This window comes from Pelobates fuscus, chromosome 10, assembly GCF_036172605.1.
Source record: "Pelobates fuscus isolate aPelFus1 chromosome 10, aPelFus1.pri, whole genome shotgun sequence".
Classification (NCBI taxonomy): domain Eukaryota; kingdom Metazoa; phylum Chordata; class Amphibia; order Anura; family Pelobatidae; genus Pelobates; species Pelobates fuscus.
In genome coordinates, this window is record NC_086326.1 from 30,173,452 (window position 1) to 30,198,735 (window position 25,284).

Here is a 25,284-nt window from a genome sequence, read left to right on the forward strand (position 1 = left end):
TTTAGCGTAAGCAACTTGGCGAGTCCAATACCAGTCCTCCAATTTGGAGGAAGGGCATTGGATTTTGTAAGCATGAGTAAGCATGCTGGCCTGTGCATAGCCCGCACCCGCTCGGTCTTTGTGTCTATGTAATGACTCTATCTCTATTGGAGGTTTTTGTTATTCTAGATAAATATACCTTAAATCCCTTGAAATTGTTTACAACAAGCCGTGGGCAATGGAATAGGTATGATTCTAAGACAGTAAAGCCAACTTGGTAATATATAGGCTCTAACCAGGTTCATTTTGCCCAACAATGACAAATTAAGAGCTTTCCATTAGCTGGTCTGCCTTTGTAGATCCCTAATTAGGGGAGTATAATTTAGTTTAAGTATCTGCCCCAAATTTTGGGGTGTATATATGCCTAGATATCTCAGGTATTTTCTTTTGTCCACCAGAAGGAGTATTTATTGGTTAACCTAACAAGTGTTTCCTGATCCAAGTCAATCGGCATAGCCCGGGTCTTCTGTATATTTATTTATTTATTACTCTTTCCACAAAACACATACATTTTAATTATTCCAACTTAATATGAAGATTGAACGACTTTAAAAGTTATATTTAAAAAATGACAGTGAGATCCGTTTTAAACTGAGATGAAATAAATTGTGAGTACATGTGAATGTGAATGTTGTACCAGAAGCAGTGTCAGAGCTCCCATCTCTGAGCCCCTCTAGAACCTTTCTGAAATTGGAGTTTGCATGATTTTCGTCACTTCCGGTGAGGGCGCATCACCGGAAGTGGCGGTGGTAGGGAATACTGACGGGGCAGGGAGATCTGACAGCACACCGGACAGTGTCCTCCTGGCGGCCTGCAGGATGAATGAGGAGCTCTGTGACTCCGTGAGCTCCCCGGCCCCGGAGACGGCCCTGCTGAACTGCACGGCCCCGGAGACATCGCACCGGAGCTCCCCGGCCCTGCAGCTTACCCGCTCGTCCTCCATCGGAGACTATGAGGAGTCCAGCGGCATCGATGGAGGAGAGGAAGACGAGGTGCATACTGGGGGAGAGGAGGGGATAGGCGCAGGCTGGGGGAGAGGAGGAAATAGGTGCAGGCTGGGGGAGAGGAGGAGAGAGGCGCAGGCTGGGGGAGAGGAGGAGAGAGGCGCAGGCTGGGGGAGAGGAGGAGAGAGGTGCAGGCTGGGGGAGAGGAGGAGAGAGGCGCAGGCTGGGGGAGAGGAGGAGAGAGGCGCAGGCTGGGGGAGAGGAGGAGAGAGGGCGCAGGCTGGGGGAGAGGAGGAGAGAGGCGCAGGCTGGGGGAGAGGCGGAGAGAGGCGCAGGCTGGGGGAGAGGAGGAGATGGGCGCAGGCTGGGGGAGAGGAGGAGATGGGCGCAGGCTGGGGGAGAGGAGGAGATGGGCGCAGGCTGGGGGAGAGGAGGAGATGGGCGCAGGCTGGGGGAGAGGAGGAGATGGGCGCAGGCTGGGGGAGAGGAGGAGATGGGCGCAGGCTTTGGGAGAGGAGGAGAGGGGCGCAGGCTTTGGGAGAGGAGGAGAGAGGCGCAGGCTTTGGGAGAGGAGGAGAGAGGCGCAGGCTTTGGGAGAGGAGGAGAGAGGCGCAGGCTGGGGGAGAGGAGGAGAGGGGCGCAGGCTGGGGGAGAGGAGGAGGAGAGGCGCAGGTTGGGGGAGAGGAGGAGGAGAGGCGCAGGCTGGGGGAGAGGAGGAGGAGAGGCGCAGGCTGGGGGAGAGGAGGAGGAGAGGCGCAGGCTGGGGGAGAGGAGGAGGAGAGGCGCAGGCTGGGGGAGAGGAGGAGAGAGGCGCAGGCTGGGGGAGAGGAGGAGAGAGGCGCAGGCTTTGGGAGAGGAGGAGAGAGGCGCAGGCTGGGGGAGAGGAGGAGAGAGGCGCAGGCTGGGGGAGAGGAGGAGAGAGGCGCAGGCTGGGAGAGAGGAGGAGATGGGCGCAGGTTGGGGGAGAGGAGGAGAGAGGCGCAGGCTGGGGGAGAGGAGGAGGAGAGGCGCAGGCTGGGGGAGAGGAGGAGGAGAGGCGCAGGCTGGGGAGGAGGAGAGAGGCGCAGGCTGGGGGAGAGGAGGAGAGAGGCGCAGGCTGGGGGAGAGGAGGAGGAGAGGCGCAGGCTGGGGGAGAGGAGGAGGAGAGGCGCAGGCTGGGGGAGAGGAGGAGGAGAGGCGCAGGCTGGGGGAGAGGAGGAGAGAGGCGCAGGCTGGGGGAGAGGAGGAGAGAGGCGCAGGCTGGGGGAGAGGAGGAGCCTCTTTTGGCGCTATATATGTATGTAAGGAAAAATTGATGACTTGCCGTTGAATTATTAGAAAAATAATGCACACCGGAGGTGGTAATGCGGTCACGACGCAAAGCGGAGTGGCCATTACACCTCGGGTGTGCATTATTTTTCTAATATTTCAACGGCCTGTCATCAATTATTCTACAGTTACCACACCTCGAGACATTGTTCAGATGATGTATTTCAAGACGTTTGTCAAGTTTTTCTCATTAAAACGCTCTTGTATGTAGGACTAATTTTTTACACAACTGAGAGGCAGTCAAGAACTTTCTGGAACTACTTTAGCCGTGCGTCTCCCTGAAAATAATGCACACCTTAGAACGTTCGTCAACCAATCAGATTGAAGCATGCAACGGCCCTGTAGTATAAGTATATATATATATATATATATATATATATATATATATATATATAATATGTATTAAGACTTTTGCCTGGAATTGTGGGAGGGGCATGATTTCCCTACTTAAAGGGATTCCTTACCTTTCTCCACACCGTTCGTGGTCTAGCTATTTACATGTGACTTCTTCCGCCCTCTTACAACTTACCTGTTCCATGTGGTTAACCTGTTCCTGCTGTTCTTCCACTAGCCGCGGCACTCTGCTTACAAACATCCACTTTTCAGCCCTCCAGGCTGGCAGCTCCAAGTACGGATCCAGGAACGCCCCATAACTGTAAGATACTGACCCAACAGTCACATCACGGTCGCAGTCCCACGGCGTCATCACGGTTTAGGTCTATTCCAGTGCTTATACAGTTCGTATATTTCATTTTGTGTATTTTTCATGATTTGTCCTTTTGTAATTAACTCCCGAACGATTTAGTTTTTCCGGATATTCGCAAAGTTACTATTTTCTGTTCTGGCAGTTTGGGTTTCAAACTCCCAAACGGTTGTTTTCAAAATGTTCGTACACTGTTATTTCATTGTTTGGTTACAGCCATTCATACGAATGACTGTCTTGCACAAAGTCAAAAGTGTGAGGAACGGGGAAAACTTCAACCGAACTAATCCCTTTCGTATTGTCTGCAGTATAGTGCATTTCGTGCTAAGAGTCGTATTATGTTAACTGCGCGGTTCTCAAATTCCATCCATATTGGTCTGAACCATGCATTATGGTTAGGCATCTGAAATACTGACCTCTAGCGGTCCTTCTAATATTAGGTTAAAATGCTAAATTAAGATAAATCATTGTCATTACCTTTTATAAATCGCTGCTTCACTTTGTTTTTCTGTTATAGATACTATGTTAATATGATTGCTGATCACCCTATGTTTAAATGTGAATAGATATGGTTAATTCTGCATAAATCAACTTTTCAAAGTGCGCCTCTAACTCACTCGTTGGTGTATACCTATTCCAGTATTAAATCTCTGTTAAAATAAATTCACCTATAATCTATATTCCACAATCTTCGAGCATATCCTTACTCTCTACAACTAGCACGGTTACTATTAATAGGCTACGGGTTGCTTAATCTATATCTATCAGGGTAATTCTGGTTTAGACACCATCTTCAGGGGATAGATAGTACGTTACAGGGTGCTTGGTTTGCGTGGCAGTTTTGCTCTTACACTTGTACATAGATATATTAGGCAATAGGATCTACAGGGGCCCCACAAATTATGTTTCCTGTGTTCCAACACGCAGTTTTTTCATTTTTAGATTGCAGGTACAACTTAATTCTTCACAACCAGCTAATTTTGTGCTCCCCGTGCTGTCAATCTACGGTAGGTTTTCCACATATTATTAGAAGTACCAAGCATTACACATCTACAATTCTATTCATCCCATATAGGTTGGAATTCCTACAATTCTCTCTGGCTTAATCAGTATTACAACACAGTTCACTAAGGTACGTCCACCTGCTCGTTACATAGATCACCAAGTCCTCCCCCTCGCTGTCCAGTTAAAGAATATGCTGGCTGATAGGGTCCTAGGAGTCCAATAGGTAATTTACTTCTTCAGGCCTCCAAGCCTTAGGCAAGTGGTCCCGCGAGGCCAACACTCATTCTCGGAGGTAATACGCCCATCTGCCCAAATCATAGTTAGCCACCTCACCTGTCACTCCCTTTCTATCATATGCTTTAAAAGTCACAGAGAGGCCGCCACCCCGCCACAATGTTCGGTGGCCACGAAATCCATTTGGCATCTAGTAGGGCATTAGTTAGCAAGCCAGTACATCTCTAAGGTATACATGTACTAATGGTAAACCTTATGTCATTTAGCATGTCTCACATACAAGAAGGTGGCGAAGATCTATCTCTGCCCAGCTCTCTGGCTAGTTCCGGTACACCTTCATGTAGAGGGGACATGGCTAGCCCGTCATCTATCAGATCCTGGCCTTCCCCACCCCCCACCCCCCGCATTACAGCCGAACTAAGGAAACAACAGATTCCATACCGAGCTACTGCTAGGAAAGCGTAACTTTTTAAACTACTACGCACATCTACAGATAATGCTGATGCAGGGGAAGGCCCGTGTGGTTCTAATTCGGAAAATATTCACTCCATGTTGTCATCACTTATGGCCTCCCTGGGAAAAATCAATGACCGTTTTGAGAAATTAGAATCAGTCACTCTAGCTTTGACAGCATCCGATCATTCCACTTCAGTTTAACCATAATCTACTGGGGTTCAACCGGATAATTTAATGTCCACTTCAAACTTACAAGACATAAATCCAGCCCATATCATCCCAGCTCACCTTAAGAAAGATTCATTCATATCTAGATTGCTATGTCTTTTTCCCTCCTTTATTAATGACGACAGCCGACTTACACTAAGTACCCAAGCTACAGCAGAACTGCTGATGTGGCATAGGTTCTTAATTACATGGAACGTAAGGAACATGTTTCTTCCAGAAATTTCTGAAAATTCACCAACCATATGGTCAGATGCGGCAGCTACCACAGGCTTTGCAGCCATATATGGTAATGTATGGCTTTGGGGCAGCTGGCCTGCAGAAGTCCAGAATATGTAAGGTTTTTCCACTACCTCAGGACTATTCGAGATTTACCCTATCTTAGATGCTGCAGTGGCTTGGGGTCATCTGTGGTCAAATAATTTGGTACGTTGTTATTCAGATGACCAAGCCACATGCTACATTATTCATAAAGGCCGCTCATCATCTTTAACCATCATAAAATTCCTTAGGAGATTAACTTGGTTGGCAGCTTGTCATGCATTCATGTACCAGGGGTCAATAATATTGCTGCTGACAGATTGTCTTGTTTTCAATTCCAGCCATTTCACCAAGCCCTGCCCAGGGCCGCACAAGTAGCCACGGCCCCTCGTTTCTGAACCTGATCATGGATTAGATATCCTATTACAACACAGCCAGATGTTTTCTAAACTGTCTCTCTCGGTCAACACACGAAGAACCTATGATAGAGCTTATGTTTTATCAAAAGATTCATCCTGGAACATAACAGTACTCATCCTTTCGATGTGACATTATTATTAGGTTTTGCTTCCTTTTGCTAAGTCAAACTTCAATTATCTCACAGCACTATTAAGTTCTACCTTACAGGTATACAACATCATATGTTAACCCTTTGGCCAAACAATCATAGTTTCATGTCTTCATATCAGATTAAAACTATACTTAAAGGCATACAGAAATCAGTTCACCCACGTACACAGAAGAGATAACCTATTCCAATCTCTATCTGACCTTTTGGATTCTGGCCCTTTCAAACCCCTTACTAATGAGGTAATTAAGACTGCTATGTACCTAGCTTTTTATGGTTTCCTTAAGCCACACGAATTTACCACTACCACCACAGTGCCTTAGAAGATCCCATATACATAAATAAGCTGACCATTATATACTTTCCTTACCCCATACTAAAACAAGTCAACATAACCTACCAGTAGATATTCCGTACACCCTGGGAACAACAAATGGTGCCCTGTAGCGATATTAGACTCATATCTTCATACCCCCTGCCATATTTCCTCGCGACCTCTGTTTTCACTACACGGATCTGTCCTTACAACTCTGAAATTAATGCCTTTATATCAATTCCTTAATCATGTGACTAGCACTCAACCCTTCCAACTATTCAGGTCACTCCTTCAGAATAGGGGCAGCTTCCACGGACTCGAGCGTAAATATACCAGTACACATTATGAAAACCCTAGGGCGTTGGAAATCCTCCGTATATTCTTGGTACATTCCGAAACCAGTTCAAGAAATACGCAATGCATTTGAAGAAATGTCTGTATAAGATAAATGTATATTGTTGACTGTATTAACCCCTTAAGGACCAAACTTCTGGAATAAAAGGGGATCATGACGTGTCACACATGTCATGTGTCCTTAAGGGGTTAAATTGCATGAATATTTTTGCACTCTTTATTTACATGCCCTACCGCATCGTCGGTTCTGTCACACGTCAACCGACTTACTCTCTTACTCTAAACTACTCCTATCTTTATTGCTTACTCTATATATGCCTTTTTGCCCAAGCACAAGTATTAAGACTTTTGCCTGGAATTGTGAGAGGGGCATGATTTCCCTACTTAAAGGAATTCCTTACCTTACTCCACATCGTTCGTGGTCTAGCGATTTGCATGTCACTCCCACTACTTAATCATAACCTCCTTTTTCCTCCCTTTACCCTTGGGTTTGGCCCTCTTTTTATTTACAGGCCCTACCTACCGCATCGTCAGTTCTGGCACACCACAACCGACTTGCTCTCTTACTCTTAAAGGGACTCTATAGTCACCATATAAAAGCAAGAAAGACAGGTCCCCCAGCCGTCCTTCTTGCTTTTATATGTACTTTCATTCATTAAAAAAAAATTTCGAGGTGTTTTTATATTAAAAACTTACCTCCGTTCCAGCGCCGAGCTCCCCGCTAGGCCGCGCCCCCTTTTTCGTCAAAATGACGAAATCGCGGGGCCCAATGGGACGGCTTCGCGCTGCACCAATCGCGTTCTTCATAGAGCGGCATTGTATGCCGCCCTATGAAGAACCTGAGCGCTTTACCGCGGAATGCGCGTTCGCGAGCTGAGCTGTCTGACTGACAGCTCAGCTCGCTTTCTAAAATTATCAATAAGGGGGGGGGACCTGCTGTCCCCCCCCGGCCCCCACCCCTGTGCGGCGGGTGGGGGCCCTAAAATTATCAATGAGGGGGGGGACCTACTGTCCCCCCCCCCGGCCCCCACCCCTGTGCGGCGGGTGGGGGCCCTAAAATTCTCAATGAGGGGGGGACCTACTGCCCCCCCCCGGCCCCCACCCCTGAGCGGCGGGTGGGGGCCCTAAAATTATCAATGAGGGGGGACCTACTGTCCCCCCCCCCCGGCCCCCACCCCTGTGCGGCGGGTGGGGGCCCTAAAATTATCAATAAGGGGGGGGACCTACTGTCCCCCCCCGGCCCCCACCCCTGTGCGGCGGGTGGGGGCCCTAAAATTATCAATGAGGGGGGGACGACCTACTGTCCCCCACCCCTGTGCGGCGGGTGGGGGCCCTAAAATTCTCAATGAGGGGGGGACCTACTGCCCCCCCCCGGCCCCCACCCCTGAGCGGCGGGTGGGGGCCCTAAAATTATCAATGAGGGGGGACCTACTGTCCTCCTCCCCCGGCCCCCACCCCTGTGCGGCGGGTGGGGGCCCTAAAATTATCAATAAGGGGGGGGACCTACTGTCCCCCCCCGGCCCCCACCCCTGTGGGGGCCCTAAAATTATCAATGAGGGGGGACCTACTGTCCCCCCCCGGCCCCCACCCCTGTGCGGCGGGTGGTGGCCCTAAAATTATCAATGGGGGGGGACCTACTGTCCCCCCCCCTGGCCCCCACCCCTGAGCGGCGGGTGGGGGCCCTAAAATTATCAATAAGGGGGGGGACCTACTGTCCCCCCCCGGCCCCCACCCCTGTGCGGCGGGTGGGGGCCCTAAAATTATCAATAAGGGGGGGGGACCTATTGTCCCCCCCGGCCCCCACCCCTGAGCGGTGGGTGGGGGCCCTAAATACAAAGGGGGGGGACCCTAGTTAACCCTTCCCCCCCCCCCCAAAAAAAAAAATATCTCCCTACCTACCCCCCTCACCCTAAAAATAATGAGGGGGGACCATTAACTAAAAACCTGTAAAAAAAAAAAGAAAAAATAAGATAAAATCAACTTACCATTCGATGTTTTCTTTCTTCTAAAATCTTCTTTCTTCAGCCCCAAAAAAGGCCAAATAAAAATCCATAATAACCGACGCAATTAAAAACAAAAAACAAAAAAAAAACGAGCGCAAAAAAAATAATCCATCTTCACCCATGGAGGACTCCGCGCAGACTGAGCTCCGCAGGGCGGGGGAAGGCTTATAAAGCCTTGCCCCGCCCTGCAATTAGGCTAAGAACACTCTGATTGGTGGGTTTAAGCCAATCAGAGTGCTCTTTGTCATTTTACAAGCGTGGGAAAGTTCTTTGGAATTTTCCCACGCTTGTAAAATGACACAGAGCACTGTGATTGGATGGATTTCAAGCCATCCAATCACAGTGCTCTGTGTCATTTTACAAGCGTGGGAAAGTTCTTTGGAATTTTCCCACGCTTGTAAAATGACACAGAGCACTGTGATTGGATGGATTTCAAGCCATCCAATCACAGTGCTCTTTGTCATTTTACAAGCGTGGGAAAGTTCTTTGGAATTTTCCCACGCTTGTAAAATGACACAGAGCACTGTGATTGGATGGATTTCAAGCCATCCAATCACAGTGCTCTTTGTCATTTTACAAGCGTGGGAAAGTTCTTTGGAATTTTCCCACGCTTGTAAAATGACACAGAGCACTGTGATTGGATGGATTTCAAGCCATCCAATCACAGTGCTCTTTGTCATTTTACAAGCGTGGGAAAATTCTTTGGAATTTTTTTTTTGGGGGGGGGGGACAGTAGGTCCCCCCCTCATTGATAATTTTAGGGCCCCCACCCGCCGCACAGGGGTGGGGGCCGGGGGGGACAGTAGGTCCCCCCCCCTTATTGATAATTTTAGGGCCCCCACCCGCCGCACAGGGGTGGGGGCCGGGGGGGGGGACAGTAGGTTCGGGCTTCAGCTGTCAGCTGAAGCTGTCAGCTGAAGCCACGCCCACAGCAGTGCTGACAGGCTATCAGCACACAAAGCGCGTTCACAGTGCTTTGTGTGCTGATAGCCCGTCTGATGCATTCACCCAGAATGCATCGGACGAGAGGCCTTTTTAGGACCTCTGAACTCGGAAGTCCCTCTGGTGGCCGCCTGATTGACTGCAACAAGAGGTGTTCCAAGCTTCCAATGTAAACACTGCATTTTCTCAGAAAATACAGTGCTTACAGGAAAAAGGCTCCGGGTAGCTGTAGCACTCACATGAACAACCTCATTAAGCTGAAGTTGTTCAGGTGACTATAGTGTCCCTTTAACTACTCCTATCTTTATTGCTTACTCTATATATGCCTTTTTGCCCCTAACACAAATATATATAGATATATAGACTGGCTGTATGGCTCGTAGTGGACAATGGGGAGCATGTCAGCCTAGGGAGCATTGTGGAAATTGTAGTTTATCACAGCTAAGTATCCACATTCTAACCTCTGTACAATGTAAAGCTCTCTATAAAGTGTCAGCATGTAAACTGTTACATGCTGACACTTTATAGAGAGCTTTACATTGTTTTGTAGAACCTTGACTTTGTCGTTTTTTGTTTTGTTTTTTTAAGTTTATGGGATTGAAATTCCTCACCTGGGGGTTCTACATTGGGACCATTCCTAGTGCAGGATATCAGAGTGTACATATCATGTAAAGAATGGTGTACTTGCACTTTAGTGAAAGCTTTCAATTGCGTATATGTGTTGTGCTGGCAGAAATGTTTGTGAATGTCAGCCTTTCATCCAACTTCGGTAGGAGTAAACATTAGTCTATGCATGGTGTATACATTTTCTGCAATATATAGATGACAAAATGTCTGGTTAAAAATGATAAATTGCAATTCCAGTGGATGCGTGATCACTCTATTGATTTATTTATTTTTTTGCCAAATTGAAAGGGATAATAGTGCAAGCAGAAGGTGACCTGCATGTTTAAATGAAAGAAACAAAATATCTCTTGAAGTTCCTGTAAAATACCTCTTGAACCTCCAGGCTTTACAGCACATGTTGTGCCCTCAGACGCTATAACCTCTCATTGTAATAGCTATGGTGTCATGGAGTCCCAGATATCATAATTACGTCCGTAAGATGAAGTGGTTATCATGCTCAGAGGCAGAGCCTGATTAAGGTTGCCTAGGGCACTGTGTGTGTATATTCATCCCCTCTTGCTTACCTTCCCTGGTGGGCCAGTGGAATGTGAGTTGGATCCCTGAATGTCTAGTAGGGGAGCTTTATGATTTCCACCAATTTTAAGTATAAACCACTTTAGGCGATCCTTGTAGTTCCAGCACTCAAGTGATCTAAAAGCACTGAGGGACTCTGACTGCACCCCTAAAGTGGTCTGTACCTGATATTGGTAGAGACCATAATATTCCCTCTGTGAAGTAAGGGAGTGCACAGAGATCAGATCGAGGAGGGTCTGCTTCAGCTTCAGGCCTACACAGGAGCCCAACAGGATTATTCGATTATTCAAAAGTTCCCCTAGACTTAAATGGCGACTTTAATAAATAAATAATTTGGAAGGTTTTTCTAATATTATTGAATCATTTGGAATGCTTATTAAATCAAGGTTGTAGTTTGAGCAAAGGAAGCAGTATAGTTTGCTCCTGAAATGCCTGTCATTGAGACAGTTTGCTGCAGGTAAATGCAAATGTGTGCTGGTAGACCATAACCATGCATAACCGGATATGGTGCATGGAGTGTATTTGCCAAAGCATCATAGACGTTTGGGGGACTAGATATTTATTCTCTGCCCATCAATAATATTAATTAGCTTTGTATTTCCAATCTATGCATTGTTCAAATAGAGATACTGTATACATTCTCCCCATATTTATTAAAATATTCACCAATTAAGTCTGGTAGATGAAGATTCGTGCATTGTCCTAGTTGTGATGTTAACTAACGAGCCATATTTTATTTACAGCGCATGATTAACTTGTCCGACCTGAATCCTTACATCCTGTGCTCAATCTGCAAAGGTTACTTCATTGATGCTACAACCATCACAGAATGTCTTCATACATGTGAGTTTTCCTGTATTAAAAAAAATAAATTAACCCAATCTGAAATGCAAAGGGTATGTAAGGCAGGATCTAAAAGCCTCAAGAAGAGAAGAGAGCTCTTCATTAAATCATGGTGAAATGTTTGCCTATAAAGGCTGTGTCAGGGGGTCATAACCCACCTAACAGGAATGGCGAATCCAACAAACAGGGGTACTAGATAGACGTATAACTGGGCCTTAGAGTTGCCGGACTTAAAGGACCATTATAGTGCTTTCCTGGCACTTTATGGTCATTAGGTCCCCACCTCCCTCGCGGCCCCCATCCTGCTGGGCTGAAGGGGTTAAAACCCCTTTAGCCACTTAACTTATCCAGCGCTGGTGACCTCTCCTTCCCCTGCCAACGTCAGCTCTTAATGCTCTGCGCCCGCATTCAAACCGCCCATAGGAAAGCAGAGAGACAGCCACTAGAGGCTGGATTAACCCTGCAATGTAAACATAGCAGTTTCTCTGAAACTGCTATGTTTACAGCTGCAGGGGTTAAAACTAGGGGGACCTGGCACCCAGACCACTTAATTGAGCTGAAGTGGTCTGGGTGCCTATAGTGGTCCTTTAACAATAATGCAGATGAAGACAGTCTGGAACAGCCAAGGTCATCATGGGGTCAAAGCAGCATGGGGTCACCTTGATGATGCAGTCCCTTTAACCCCTTAAGGACACATGACATGTGTGACATGTCATGATTCCCTTTTATTCCAGACGTTTGGTCCTTAAAGGGTTAAAATGTATTTTAAGTGGCTGTAGTTTGGCCTGTGAACCAGAAGAGGGAGCTGTTTGTGGAACCGAAGGTGAGCATAATCCTATATCAAGTATATATTTTGATTGCACTGTAAGCTCAATGAAAATCCAATGCAAGTTTAGAAGTGACAGTGCTGCTTTAACCTCCAGCTGTTACTTTACATTTGGTAGTCCAGCTGTTGAAAACGTATTTTTCTTTGTTGCCCAGATGACTGCTGTACCGTTTGGAAAATAGTTCAAAGAGCTGGAGTTCCTAAAACCTCATAACCACTACAGTGCTCTACACTACACATGTATTGTGATAGTGTACGTTCTAGTTCTGGTTGTTGTTCTGTTGTTCAATCTGAGCTGTGCATTATAATAATTACATTGCAATCTGTCTTTTTTTTTCTGCGTTTCAGTTTGTAAAAGTTGCATCGTGAGACATTTTTACTACACTAATCGATGCCCAAAGTGTAATATTGTAGTGCATCAAACACAGCCACTTTACAATATCAGGTGAGTAATCACATCTGTATCTCTGTGGAATACAACTCCTTCTATTTGAAATTTTATTGAAAATGCCTGTTAGAGCAGGATTCTTACACTTTTGCTCTTAAGATAACTATCAAACTGACCACAGATGCATCTTAACCCTTACAAATATGACTTGGATACATATTAGATTTTAAAAAAACAATTACATTTTCAATTTATTTCTAGGCTGGACAGACAGTTACAAGACATTGTATACAAGCTGGTAGAGAATTTAGAAGAAGGTAAGTATATGAGCAGTGTTGGTTTGATGCCATAGAGATAAGATAACTTCATACTTTACATTTTTTTTTTTTTTTTAAACATTGCACAGTTTTATTAAATTGTAATTTTAAATATTTAATTGTTTCCCCCCTGTAATCACCCACTTAATATGTATTTATTTTTAGAAGAAAAAAAGAAAATGTGCGACTTTTATAGACAAAGAGGTCTAGAAGTACCAAAGCCTGGTAAGTACCTTGCTAAACTTTACATTTGCAGGACTCTTGCAGTACCTTAAATCTACAACTTGTGTTGGCCAATTTACTTACCTGTGCACAGTTTAAAGGGCACGCCAAGCATCATAACATATTATGTTCATTTAATTTTAATTTATTTTTGCAGGGGATACAATACATCGTTATAGGTAAAAGGTCTTAAATGCCTCTTTCATGAGTCACAACAGTACTTACAGTATTTGCACCCATTCTCTGTTGTAAATGAAGGGCTAGAGCTTAAACGAGTATATAAAGAGCCTCAGCTGATAGGGATAACGATTTATCATGTACATCATGGGCTAAAAGAACTACAGGCTACTAACAAATGTAGAATAAATGCCCCCAAGTATATGAGTTGTCTTCAAGGTATATTATGACCCCTAACCAAAGGGGTAGCTATATGAAAAAGTACTAAGTGTAATAGTAATATAGGCAAACATGCCTCCTGAAGCATAAGTTTAGATACCTAGGAGGTAATAGTTGTAAATGGCAGTAAATTTAAACATCATAAAAGCTGAGTGAAGAACCAAGGTATATACTATTACGTTACTGAGTCCTGTCCCCTTCTAGGGGGGAAGGGGGTCACTTTAGCCACATCCTAGTTGTAGGTGTATTATTTTATTTATAAAATATTTTACCAGGAAGGATACATTGAGATTTCTCTAGTTTTTAAGTATGTCCTAGGTCCACAAAACATTGCATTGTTACAATAGGATAAAATACAAAAACAATATTAATACACAATATATACAGAATTTAACATCGAACAAGTAGGAAATATATAATCAACCATAACACGTGCATTCTGTTTTGATGTATGTAGAGAGAGATCTCTTAAAGGACTTTAGGCTTAGAGAAGATTTGAAAGTGTGCAGGACAGAAGGTCATTCGATAATTGCAGTGCTCTGTGGGAAGAGGAGGATCGGGCTGTTTTTTGGGGGGTTTTTTGTATTGAGGTAGACTAAATAAAATGGTGGTACTCGATAGGAGATTATAGGAGGTGGGAACAGCCGGGGAGAGTATTCTGCTTAGGTAGGGTGGGAGCTACCCAGAAAAGCTCTTAAACACAAGGCTGGAAAGATGAAGGGTGTGTCTGGATTTAAGACCTTTTTCATCCAGGTTATCAACCTGCACATTAAGAGAAGTATTATGGGCCTGCAGTTGAACCCTTTCTCCTATAGAATTCAGACTTTGCTTGAGATCCAATATGACACAAGTAGTGATAGTCTTCTTCTCCGTCGCCCCCATTGCTAGTTAGCTGCAAGCAGCTTTTGAATGTCCACAAATTGTGGATGTGTTAATTGGTACCAGTACCGTCCTCCCACTGGGAGTTGGCCTCTGATTCAGCCAGGTACGCCACCCTATTCCATAGAGCAGGCTGACAAAGCAGAATCCCGATATTCAGGGTGCTTACTTGCTGTAGATGAATATGGCTTCTAGGACTTCCAACCCATGTCAGCTGTTGATATATTGGTATGTGATTAGGTAAGTATGGGCTTAGGCCCTTCCAAACTTTTGGTTAATGCACCGCTCCTTGCAGACTGCTCGTGTAGTTGGCCTTTGAAGGTCAGCATATGATTTTGGTTCCTGGTTGAAAAAAGAAAGTCACCCACATTTGCCTTCCAACAGATTCTAACTAAGGCAGGAGTGGATGGAGAATATTTCCCCGTAAAAAAGCAGATTGAAATGCAAACAGCTAGCAGCTCAAGAAATGGCGTCTGTGCTATTCCACCCCTAAACTTCGCCCTATTCTATTCATTTAATTATTTATTGTGCACAGATGTACCATTTCCCTGTCTCCCTGAATACATAACTGCAGCAAGTTTGTTACAGCTATAAGCCTTTTCTTTCAGAAGGAAGTGTAAAAAGATAATCTTCCTTCTTGACCCATTAGAAATATTTGCACAACACTGTGCAGTGTCTCTTTTTTTAGAATACTGAGAGGTGTCTGTAAACAATCTAATAGTAGCTGAAGTATGGTTAGCAGTACCTCTTATTAAATCTGCTGAATTGGATAGTTGCTGGGGGTGCATTGTTTTATAGGAAATAGGATAAAATCAAACCACGTAGATCAGAATGAGAGACTCCTGATGGAGATTGTCCCTGGTCTAAACTGGAATCTTTGCTACTTGTGCATTAATCAAAAGAAAATCAAGGTTATTGCGCACACTTGAGTGAATTTTATCTAACAAAGAGAAGTAGTAGATGGAACCTAATGCAAAATAAGTATAAAAACCATCATAGTGCAAAATGTAACAAAAATATGTCATAGAGTGATAAATTGGAACACTCCCAAGTTTAAGAGCCAATTATAAGTAGGCTTTACACTGTAATTTCATATCAGTAAAGATGCTGAACCTTCAGGCATCAGGTCCCCCAGAGAGTAACGGTAATCTTCTGAAAATAATCAGAAACATAGAATGTGACGGCAGAAAAGAACCATTCGGCCCATCTAGTCTGCCCAGTTTTCTAAATACTTTCATTAGTCCCTGGCCTTATCTTATAGTTAGGATAGCCTTATGCCTATCCCACGCATGCTTAAACTCCTTTACTGTGTTAACCTCTACCACTTCAGCTGGAAGGCTATATTCCATGCATCCACTACCCTCTCAGTAAAGTAATACTTCCTGATATTATTTTTAAACCTTTGTCCCTCTAATTTAAGACTGTCCTCTTGTTGTGGTAGTTTTTCTTCTTTTAAATATAGTCTCCTCCTTTACTGTGTTGATTCCCTTTATGTATTTAAATGTTTCTATCATTTCCCCCCTGTCTCGTCTTTCCTCCAAGCTATACATGTTAAGATCCTTTAACCGTTCCTGGTAAGTTTTATCCTGCAATCCATGAACCAGTTTAGTAGCCCTTCTTTGAACTCTCTCTAAGGTATCAATATCCTTCTGAAGATGCATTATCTTGCACTTATCCACATTAAATGTCAGTTGCCACAACTCTGACCATTTTTCTAGTTTACCTAAATCATTTTCCATTTGGCTTATCCCTCCTGGAACATCAACCCTGTTACATATCTTAGTATCATCCGCAAAAAAGACACACCTTCCCATCAAGACCTTCTGCAATATCACTAATAAAAATATTAAAGAGAATGGGTCCAAGTACAGATCCCTGAGGTACCCCACTGGTGACAAGCCCAAGCTTCGAATATACTCCATTGACTACAACCCTCTGTTGCCTGTCACTCAGCCACTGCCTTACCCATTCAACAATATTGGAATCCAAACTCAAAGATTGTAGTTTATTGATAAGCCTTCTATGTGCAACAGTGTCAAAAGCCTTACTGAAATCTAGGTAAGCAATGTCTACTGCACCACCCTGATCTATAATTTTAGTTACCCAATCAAAAAAATCAATAAGATTAGTTTGGCATGATCTCCCTGAAGTAAACCCATGTTGTCTCTGATCTTGAAATCCATGTGTTTTTAGATGTTCAACAATCCTATCCTTTAACATGGTTTCCATCACTTTCCCCACTATTGAAGTAAGGCTTACTGGCCTATAGTTGCCCGACTCCTCCCTATTACCTTTCTTGTGAATGGGCACAACATTCGCTAACTTCCAATCTTCTGGGACTACTCCTGTTATCAATGATTGGTTAAATAAATCTGTTAATGGTTTTGCTAGTACACCACTAAGCTCTTTTAATAGCTTTGGGTGTATTCCATCAGGTCCCATTGACTTATTTGTCTTTACTTTTGACAGTTGAAATAGAACCTCTTCCTCTGTAAACTCACGTGTAATAAATGACTAATTTATCCTTTTTCTTAAAGGACCACTCTAGTGCCAGGAAAGCATACTCGTTTTCCTGGCACTAGAGTGCCCTGAGGGTGCCCCCACCCTCAGGGACCCCCTCCCGCCCGGCTCTGGAAAGGGGAAAGGGGTTAAATCTTACCTTTTTCCAGCGCTGGGCGGAGAGCTCTCCTCCTGCTCTCCTCCTCTTCTCCTCCCCGTCGGCTGAATGCGCACGCGCGGCAAGAGCTGCGCGCGCATTCAGCCGGTCACATAGGAAAGCATTCATAATGCTTTCCTATGGACGCTGGCGTGCTCTCACTGTGAAAATCACAGTGAGAATCACGCAAGCGCCTCTAGCGGCTGTCAATGAGACAGCCACTAGAGGACATAGGGGGAAGGCTTAACTAATTGATAAACATAGCAGTTTCTCTGAAACTGCTATGTTTATAAAAAAATTAGTTAACCCTAGCTGGACCTGGCACCCATACCACTTCATTAAGCTGAAGTGGTCTGGGTGCCTAGAGTGGTCCTTTAACTGAGGTCCCTTTCCTTCATTTTCATCTGTAAATACCGAACAAAAATATTCATTGAGGCAGTCAGCTAGACCTTTATCCTCATCTACATACCTTCCTTCTTTTGTTTTTAATCTAACTAATCCTTGTTTTACTTTTCTTTTCTCATTTATGTATCTAAAAAAAGTTTTGTCCCCCTTTTGTACTGACTGTGCTATTTTCTCTTCTGTGTGTGATTTGGAAGCTCTTATAACTTGCTTAGCCTCTTTCTGCCTAATCTTATAGGTCATTCTGTCTTCCTCACTCTGGGTTTTTTTATAATTACTAAATGCTAACTTTTTGTTTTTTAGTACCACAGTGGTTTCTTGAATTTTTTTGCTTTTACTGACAAGCCTAATGCAATTTTCTGTTGCCTTCAGTAGTGCAACTTTTAAATAATCCCATTTCTTTTGGACTCCATTTAAATTGCTCCAGTCTGATAATGACTCCTTTACACATATTCTAATTTTAGAAATGTCTGTTTTTCTAAAGTCTAAAACTTTTGTTTTTGTGTGGTGTGACTCAGTCACTGTTCTTATATTAAACCACACTGACCACAGGAACTAGTTGAATTATTAAAAAAACTTTTATTACCACAAATAAGTGAATAAAAACAAATATAAAAAGCACAATGCGGTACAACCGAACCAAGGGTCTTCCTCAGGTGCCTTGCATATGATTAAAACACTTCCAACAACCTCTTTATTAAGACCATGTGTATTAATTGTCTGTTGCCAAATATGGTCAAGTTGCTGGGCAACATACACTTACTACATCTGGATTTTATAGCTGTACTGGGTTTTGATAGTTGGCATGACTATCCGTAAAAACATTTTTTCGCAACTTGTGGATTGTTTGCTGTATAAATGTATTTATCTATTAATCTATATAATGCTTAAAGCAACGGTTCACTTCCTGCCTGGCGTTTTCCTAAAACATTTATTTGATTTATTTGCTGTTGCTGTCTTATAACATAGGTTTCTTTCATTGCTTAAAAAAATTAAATTGATGGCCATGTAATGAATAAACTCTTACAGCTGCTCCGCAACCTATCTGCACTGGTCGTGGAAGATCAAGGAAGTTATTGGGTCCTGTGTTCCGGATTCCACCTGAGCTGGATGTGTCTCTACTCCTCGAGTTTATGGGGTTAGTTGGAGAAAAAAAAAAACATATCTTATACGCTTTGTTTCCCTCTTTAAAACTTGTGATTTTTCATTAACTTGTTTTGTGGAAAAATATTGATATCATTTTACTCCTACTCCAATATCTTCATTACATACATTCTAGAGACATTTATTTGAAAAGGGGTTATTAATAAGCATGTTACTGGGGTAAAGTGATCACCATGGAACATGATAGAATGTTCCTGCCAATAGCTCCTCGCTGAAAATATTTTCCTTTACATTTTATGTAATATATAAAAAAATATGCAATTGAAGCCATTGGGTTCCATGGTGATCACTTGGGTAATGTGCATTCTCTCCCATGATTTAACACCATTTAGTTGGCTAGTCTTTTACATGGCTGTTCATGTATTCCAACAGCTTAGGTGGTGATGGCTAATGGTAGCACGGCAAGGCAGACTAATGTCAAAGGGAATGGAGCATGTAATGTTGTATCCCTTATTATAATCTTAAAGCTAATTTTAGCCCTCTTTCTAACCCTAAGATTTCATTGCTAACCTTAAACGCTCATTTCCTCTAAAATCCACTGGGATATTGTGGTAATGTAAGAACTGTCCTGTCACCTTTTATCTCAGGGGGCCCTTGTGCTGCCCCATAGCCTGTCACAGTGGATCATATAGCGATTAGATGCCTGGCCGCCTCTATTATATATTGCTTGGTCGCTTCATTCTTGAAGCTTCCAGCAATAGTCATGTCTTCACAATCATGGCAGGAGTCTACGCTCCACAAAGCAAAATCTGAGCAGCATTTAAGGGGTTAGGGGACTAGATACAATTTGTATATTACATCTTAAAAATAATGAATTGGAATATTTTCTTTTTCTAATATATATTCGTGACTTAGTACACATCAACCCACAGGATGTATGTGGTTATATTTCCAAACATCCTTCCACTTTAAATGGTATTTTTGGCATCAGACAGACATTGGCCACAAGAGGGCAGAGTGAGTACACTTTGCAGTTTGATTTTTGGGTGGATCCTCTGTTCATTTAACCATCTGTAATAAATGTTTTTCATCTATTTTTTGTAACCCGCTATAAAGGAAGCAGACCAGCAGAAAGGGCAGCACTTTACTCTCTCCTCCACCTCTGCTTCACTCCCCCCTTATTTGATTGCTATTTCCTGTCCTATTGTGTTTTATACCCCACCTCCTGTAGAATGTAAGCTTGTTTGAGCAGGGTACTCTTCAACCTATCGTTCCTGTAAAATTTCTTGTAATTGTCCTATTTATAGTTAAACCCCCCCCTCATAATATTGTAAAGTTCTATGGAATCTGTTGGCGCAATATAAATGGCGATAATAATAATAATTACTTCAAGACAGGTATACTGAAATAGTACACCGTAAACATATGGCACCCCTTTAAAAAACTGTGACTTAAGATGTATAGTATATATTAATTATAAACCATCATCTATGATGCATTGGTGATACGTTTGACAGACTGTCTTTTCTGCCCTTGATGACTTGGGTCTGCCTACGTTGCCACACCCTGGATCTTAATCCATCACAGGAGATTAAAAAATCCTTGCCACATTAGTTCTTTTATTCCAAATACACAGTTAAATTGCAAAATACAATGTTAAAAAGGGAAATGCATTCACTGATTAAAAAGATAGATCAGAGCCTGAAATCACCCCAACATGCAGCGGGGGTGTATACCGACGACTCTGGGGATACCTCACTCGACGCTACTGGAGGTGGGGAGCCGGCACCACAACATGCGGCCTAAGGGCATGGGAGCCGGGGAGAGGCAGCCGCTCTCCTCGTTCCATGAGCAATGGAACGGATCTGCCGGGCTCCTATCCCCCTCACTACCCCCCCCCCCTCCTCCTCCTCCCCCCCCCCCCCCTCCTCCTCCTCCCCCCCCCCTCCTCCTCCTCCTCCCCCCCCCCCTCCTCCCCCCCCCCTCCTCCTCCTCCCCCCTCCTCCCCCCCCCTCCTCCTCCTCCCCCCCCCTCCTCCTCCTCCCCCCCCCTCCTCCTCCTCCTCCCCCCCCCCTCCTCCTCCTCCCCCCCCCCCCTCCTCCTCCTCCCCCCTCCCCCCCCCCTCCTCCTCCTCCCCCCTCCCCCCCCCCTCCTCCTCCTCCAAGTCTATCATTATGGCATTTCTTGCACTCAATTAACATGAGAAAGTATAAAATGTTGTATGCTTAGATGTGCTTTGCTTAACCTGTTTGAATCAATATTTTTATGCTACCAACCCTTATGTCTAGAAAATCTTGCAACATTGCCATTTTCATTTAGTTGAACCTACTCACTCTAGACATATGATCCAAGCCTGATTGTCTTTATAATGTTCCATTTGCATGCACAATTTAATCCTACCTTTAATGCTACTATTATGTTTGGTTCTGAACATGCCTACAGTATACCTTGTGCAAGTCAATGAGGGATCCATGCTAATTACACAAAACCTAAGCTTTACTACCGATAGGGATAGCTGTATCTTCTTGTTTAAATGCCTAACTTTGAACATGTGGAAGCAATTACATGCGGCTAGTATGCCCTTAACCATAAAAAAATGTGCTGTCTCATCGAATATTGATATTATGCTAATGTTACTATACTAAAAAAAAAAGTGCCGATTTTAGGCAATAGGGGACAGTAATCAGTGGATAGTGACAAAGTAACACAAAGGGGAAAGATGAGTGTAACCACTTCCTAAAAAAGGAAAGAAAAAAAAAAATAGGGAGGTTGGGGAGGTATACAGGCATTTAAAAAAAGCAGAGATGGAGAGAGCTCATTCTACATAGAACTCAAAATCATCTGATTGAAGTAAATTGTATCCAGAGCAGTAAATCTTTTGAGGGGAACATGTACCCTCCATGAGATCTCTGACCCCCACAATGCAGATGAAATATGGTAATCATTTCTTAATCCTTTCTATCTGGAGACATAGTGACTAAGTAATATTTATGTTGTGACTGTCACTCTAGTCTCCTATTTAAATGTAATGTACAGATAGAACATATGTAAAATGCCAGAATTGGCCAAAAAAAGCTCAGAATATAAATGTCTCAGTGTCTCCTGCATTCATAACGCTTTGTATTAGTCAGCAGTGGAGATAGTTGTGGTCCCACATTGGAGCTGATTTTGCACAATATGTTTCCATCGGACCCCTGCTTTCAGCTGTCATTCCTTGGTATGTGAATTCCACCACTATTACTATGCTAGGTATCCATGTGAAGGCTCTAAAGCAAAAGAAGGACAAAAGGCAGATCATCCCCTATTTCTAGTGTTAAAGGTTACTCATACCCAGCTAAGGTAATCTCCAGGAATCCTCTGTTTAGTCTGTGATATTTGAATTGAATTAATGTCCCTTAAGTGTGAGACCTGGTCTGTATCTTTAGCACAGTGCGGTGCTGTTATTCTAAAGGAACATGCTAAGCACAGAAGATTGGCTTCACTATTATATGTACAAAGCCAGACAAATTTAGATGTCAGTAACCTTCTGATGGCAGCTTATGCAAGTGTCCACTGCAAATACCTGTCATGCAACGTGGACAGATTGATTCTAATTAAAGAGAAACTTCCACTTTATCTTGATGGTGTCAGTTGGGCCAGGCTTTGGGTATCAGGAGAAACCCAGTTTATATCAAACCGTTTGACATAAACCCAAGGACTGCGTCTGAAGACTACTTGCACCACAACTACTACAATAGGTGTAGTAGCTATGATTCTTAATGTCCCTTTAAATAATTATTTACACTGCCTTATATAACATGGCTTTTAAGCTTTGTGCTAAGTCCTTTCAGTGTAATGTGTTTGTATGTTACTGCCTTATGTAACGTGGGTTTCAAGCTTTGTATTAAGTATTTCCAATGTACTTTTAAGTGCTTGTATGCCATCCCCAGTACATTCATGTTTTATTATAATCCTGCTGTGCTTTTCTTCACCATTTTAAAACCTGTATTTTATGCACATACCTAAATTTTGAGTTGTTTACTTTAAAATTTTGTCTATGCACCTTATATGTTTGTGTTCATGATCTATTTGATCAATATGTTCATAATTATACGCGTGTCATATCTACAAAGCGGTTAGTTCAGAATTCCTCTAATAGAAGAAAACAGCAGTTTTATGTAATCTTACTGCATGCAGAGAATGTCATAAAATAGGCCCAGTGCATTCTAGATCTGTAATCATTGGAATGTAGATTTAATTCACTGTGACGTTTATTCCTTCAATAATGCATGACATATTTGCCCTGTTTTAGTTAAAAGCATGAATGCATTAGGCCGCGTGGAGATGAAGTAGTTTCAGACCACGTGACCGGCACAACAGTGCATTATTCATGAAAATAAAATGGGTTTCGAAGGACATTTGAGTCTCAAATTAAAAAGAACTGTTCTTCTGTTCCAGGATGTAACGGGTTTTAAAACCTCAATCAATAAAACCTTTAAATATTTATAGCGCGTGTCTAGGGACATATTGACTGGTATATCTGTGAATCCTTCATTAAATGGCTCAATGAATTTGTCTTTCAGAGCTGCAGAAGGCACAGGGAGCTTTAAGGTAGGACATTGTTGCCCTCATTGGAACTGGATGTGACACTTGAGTATTGTTTGCATTTTTGCTTGTAACATAACAAGTAATTTTTAAAGAAAACTGTCACATTTTCTATAATTTATTTTAAATTAAAATCTTGCATGTTTTATAGCCCCCTGTGTGTATCATTTTGTAATATATACCACATTTCACCTGACTCAAACTTGTTCTACAGGGACAACCATCTTTAAATCCTCTTTGGTCAGCTTGGATAGCTCGTCCAACCAAGGTCCATGCAGGTGACAATCCAGATGTCATGTGAAAGATATCTCAAAAATGCTCCCTGAGCTGACTTTAGCCGTTGTGCAATTGCACATAGTCTTGACATATACAGTATGTTATGCTTTTGACCAAAGATAACTTGGCCCGGCTAGCTCCTGCAGAGCAATTATAAACTGGGAGACGCACTGAAAATAAGTGTTTGTATGTATTGCATACCCAATAATATACACAGATGCTATAATACATGCAGTGCAGTCTTTGAGTTACAATAATACAAAATGATGATAGTTTTTTTTTAATTTATTTATTTTTCTACAAATGTCATGAAGCCACTTAACGGTATAGTCTATTGTAATCCTCAAACTTTTCATTTGCCCTTGGCAAATGTAGCCTTCATAGAGCATCCAACCTGTTTTCATAGAAGATACAGTCACTAAAAATGACTGATAATGTGTTAATCTCCCTGTGATGTTCATTTAAAATAAATTAATTATTGAGCAAATAACATCACAGTCAAGTTCAGGGACATTCAGAACTCGCCTTGTAAATGAGAAAGGTAAAGTGAAACATGCTTTAATTTCTCCTCTTCTGTTTGCTTTCTCTTTGCTGACTGCTAGGTGCAAAGTACAGAGTTTACAATGATTGATAGGAAGGCGCTACATCAGATTAGAGAGGTGTCAGTTTTATATTTAATAGTACATTTCTCACCAAACTTACATATAGAGTGTATTTAAGCATAATATTAAACACCTTTGTAAATTACAGCACCCCTTTAAACCCCATGGAGGGATACCGAGCACCTAATTATATCTAAACCTACAACTGTTCAAATGAGTCCACTCTCTGTTTTCTATTGGGTTTCTGGCTTTTGGGTCGGCAATAGCCCTCTGTATTTGACTGCTGCCAATTAATATATAACCAGACACCGAAGTCACTAGGCTAATGCTACATCTAAATTTTATGTAAGGAGATTCAGTAACTTCACACAAGGGGCCAGCATTCAGCAGTCTGCCGTTTGAGGCCCCTTGAGATTTGATCTTTGAACAGAAAGGATTTAGCAGACACTTATTCAGGCAGTGTTTGAAAATGGGGAGGTTGTGTCATCGGAGATTTATCTCAGTCTTTCAAAAAAAAAAAAAAATCCTGTTTGAGGGAGAGAGGACAAAAGGCGAGATTAGAAAATAATTTGTTACCTGAAGCTTACGGTTTTGTCATTGCTGTTATGCCAAAGAAAATAAATGTAGGCAGCCAGCACTTTTGTTATCACGTGTTCTAAGGGTTTGTTCAGTACACAGTTATCATATGCCAAGTGGGGATGGCAATTTGATAGCTGACCTGAAAATCTATAGAAGAAATGCCACCGAAACCTTCTGCTGGACACAACAAGAGCTAATCTGTCATTGGGCCCCTTTAACGCCTTCTCTACCAAACCCTTTTTTTATTGAGAAATATTAGCATAACAGTTATTTGAAGCGAGGGATACACAGCTAGCATAAAACTTAAATCATAACACAGCTATTTTGCCCATAAGTTGCTTGCTTATAAACGTAAAAAGTAAGTTATGCAAATTTACACTATTTTTATTTTTTGCTTATTCGTTCTTTAGAAAAAACCTGAGAAATTAAAAGCTTTAGACAGTATGCAGTATCTTTTATCTTGCAATATTTCACACAGGGTCTGAAATGTTGGTATATAAGCAATAATGCAAGTGTTCTCCAATACCATAAGTGAGACAAAAATGGATAAATAAAATTGGTCATATACCTTGCTTATGGGTATTTGTAAGGACTCTGAAGACAATAATAGCAGTACAGTGAACTGAAAATGGCAACAGAGTGTCTGCATTTA

The 25,284-nt window shown here is 42.8% G+C and overlaps 1 protein-coding gene across 1 annotated transcript in view; it reads left to right on the forward strand.

The window, feature by feature from the left end:
- The first annotated feature begins 797 nt into the window (after positions 1 to 797).
- The window catches only part of PCGF6 (polycomb group ring finger 6), a 47,361-nt gene continuing 22,874 nt past the window's right edge, over positions 798 to 25,284 (forward strand). Inside the window, exons 1-7 of the mRNA XM_063435168.1 lie at positions 798 to 1,031; positions 11,302 to 11,401; positions 12,576 to 12,672; positions 12,877 to 12,932; positions 13,098 to 13,157; positions 18,517 to 18,625; positions 23,154 to 23,181. Of these exons, the coding sequence (XP_063291238.1) occupies positions 858 to 1,031; positions 11,302 to 11,401; positions 12,576 to 12,672; positions 12,877 to 12,932; positions 13,098 to 13,157; positions 18,517 to 18,625; positions 23,154 to 23,181 (624 nt within the window). The 5' untranslated portion in view covers positions 798 to 857. The remainder of the gene's footprint in view (positions 1,032 to 11,301; positions 11,402 to 12,575; positions 12,673 to 12,876; positions 12,933 to 13,097; positions 13,158 to 18,516; positions 18,626 to 23,153; positions 23,182 to 25,284) is intronic.